The sequence below is a fragment of the Letharia columbiana genome (genome assembly GCF_014066305.1).
Source record: "Letharia columbiana isolate WasteWater2 chromosome Unknown Sc0000004_s0, whole genome shotgun sequence".
Lineage (NCBI taxonomy): Eukaryota > Fungi > Ascomycota > Lecanoromycetes > Lecanorales > Parmeliaceae > Letharia > Letharia columbiana.
Genome location: NW_023501040.1, coordinates 963887 through 965882, shown reverse-complemented (window position 1 = coordinate 965882; position 1996 = coordinate 963887). Strand labels below are relative to the sequence as shown.

General features: G+C 48.2%; 1 protein-coding gene across 1 annotated transcript; it reads right to left on the bottom strand.

Moving 5' to 3' along the window:
• Positions 1-648: 648 nt before the first annotated feature.
• HO173_002265 (uncharacterized protein) lies at positions 649-1503 on the bottom strand (the record flags this gene model as incomplete). Its single annotated transcript, XM_037304199.1, has 5 exons — positions 649-741; positions 900-1030; positions 1180-1244; positions 1300-1377; positions 1436-1503. 5 exons carry the CDS (start codon positions 1501-1503, stop codon positions 649-651), a joined length of 435 nt encoding a protein of 144 aa, XP_037168994.1.
• Positions 1504-1996: the final 493 nt, after the last annotated feature.

Here is a 1996-nt window from a genome sequence, read left to right as displayed (position 1 = left end):
TTAGATAATATGTAAGGGACTTACGCAGGTTGAACTTTCAAGCCGAAGTGTTGTTCCAATCAGCCATCAACTTGCTGAGGCAGAAGAAACCGCTCACTGAATGTGATTTCAAAGTAAAAAAACCTGTACTGCAATGTTGCTGCCACAGAGGTCGCCCAGAGAGAATCTCATACTCCGATCCAGATCGCAAGATGCTTGATCCAAGTAAGCCAATCGAGACATTCTGTCCAATCCCAGCTGTATCAGCATGATCAAGAACTCAACCGCGCCGTGTTCCACCTTCCTAAGACTTTCATTCTTGTCAACGATCTCCACGCGCACTTGCTTCTTGCGAGCGGGCCCCTGTTTCTAGCTGGCTTATGCTTGAGCTTGAGCTTAGCAGAATGGAAATTCCTGGCATGAATTGAGATCCATATAGATCCTGGACATAATGCTTAAGAGACAAATTGAGACTCGGTTTCCAGGTCTAGACAATGGTTTGCCGGACCCGAGGTATGAGTCATTCGGTGCTTTACTCCTCAATATGCATGGAACTGTTGGAATTTGAACTATCAAAAAGGATGGCTGAAACAGAAGTACACCCATGAGAGAGAAGGGACAGACTTCGCGTTACGGTTGGTCCCTGCGCTCCGAAGACATAATGTCCCTCTATTGTTCCACACTGGGAGCTTTCGCCGCCTCCGTTATCGTGCCTTTGCCCACAGAACCCACGTTCGCATACCCGATATGGAATTCAGCCTCCTAAATCAAACCCTCAGAATCAGCACGCCGTCGGATCGAAGTCTGGATCAGGGCAACATTAAAAAGAAGGCGAACGCAAATTTTTGATGCCCCAAAGGAAAAGGTGTTTCTTCGTGTCTCAGGACCAATCAGAGAGAGATCCGTCCAGGCTGACATACCATGTACCGGCCCTCCTCGACCAAGAAATTCCAAAGTCCTTGGATGATCCCCTTCAAGATTTTCCAAGTAATGCGATGGCGCGGCTTGGTAGATACGACATGTATTGCCGCGCCATAGCCCAGATCATCGTCTACGCAGGTTTCGAAGTCAGCATGGCTTCTTACACGTCTGAGCTGTCCGACAGGTCAAGGAGCAAGGGGGGGTTTTGTCTTCGAAACCACCTCCTCATGACTCAAGATTGGGTACACAATAGAAGGGAATATTCCGAAATCTACGTACGGAAAGGGTCTTCTGTTTGGGGAAGTGGCACGTCACCACTCTTTTCAAGCTGAAGGTTACAGTAGCTATAATCATCAGCTTGACTCAGCCATGGGGTGTGCTATGTTAGGGCTGGTATACTTCCTGGCTGCGTCGATGGTGTGCTGCATCGCTACCTCATCGATGCGGAAGCCCAGGAAGAAAAATATGGTTATCTGGCTGATGGCAGATTTAGAATCAGCATTGCTTTTTCGGATAAGGTTTGACGTCAAGCAACAGATTCAAGCGTGAAAAGAGTATCTTTGCTCTTAAAGCGTGTCTCAGGACTTGAGTTTTGGTGGCCATGGAGAACGAGTCACTTTAGGATTACGTACGTGTTGGGGACAAGGTATCTCACGCCAATGTCGGGAGGAGAGGTCACATTTAGAAGTGGAATATTATCGAGTGGGGAAACCAAAGGGTGGAGCGAGAGAGAGTTGGTGGTGAGGTTTTGAACAGTGCTGAAAGCAGTTACCGGAGCGGACACACTACCTCGTGTGAGCAAGCACAAGGAAAGATAGTAAACCAGAAAGGAAGCAGAAGCAGCCATGTTGAAGCCAGGGCAGGTACGAGATTCACCGGGCTTGGGTGGGGGTTGACAAAAGCTGGGAGGATTTGGATGAATCAGCAGCATCATCGTCGCCTGTCACGATTTGTCGCGCGATTCAATCGACAGCTGTTGATCTGAGGCGACAAGCGACTCTATTACCGTCTGTGAATCTCGCGGTTCCAAATATCCCGACAAGGAAGTTTATTGGGCTCAATTTGATATCGTTTGTGATACGGCTTCGTTTTTCAG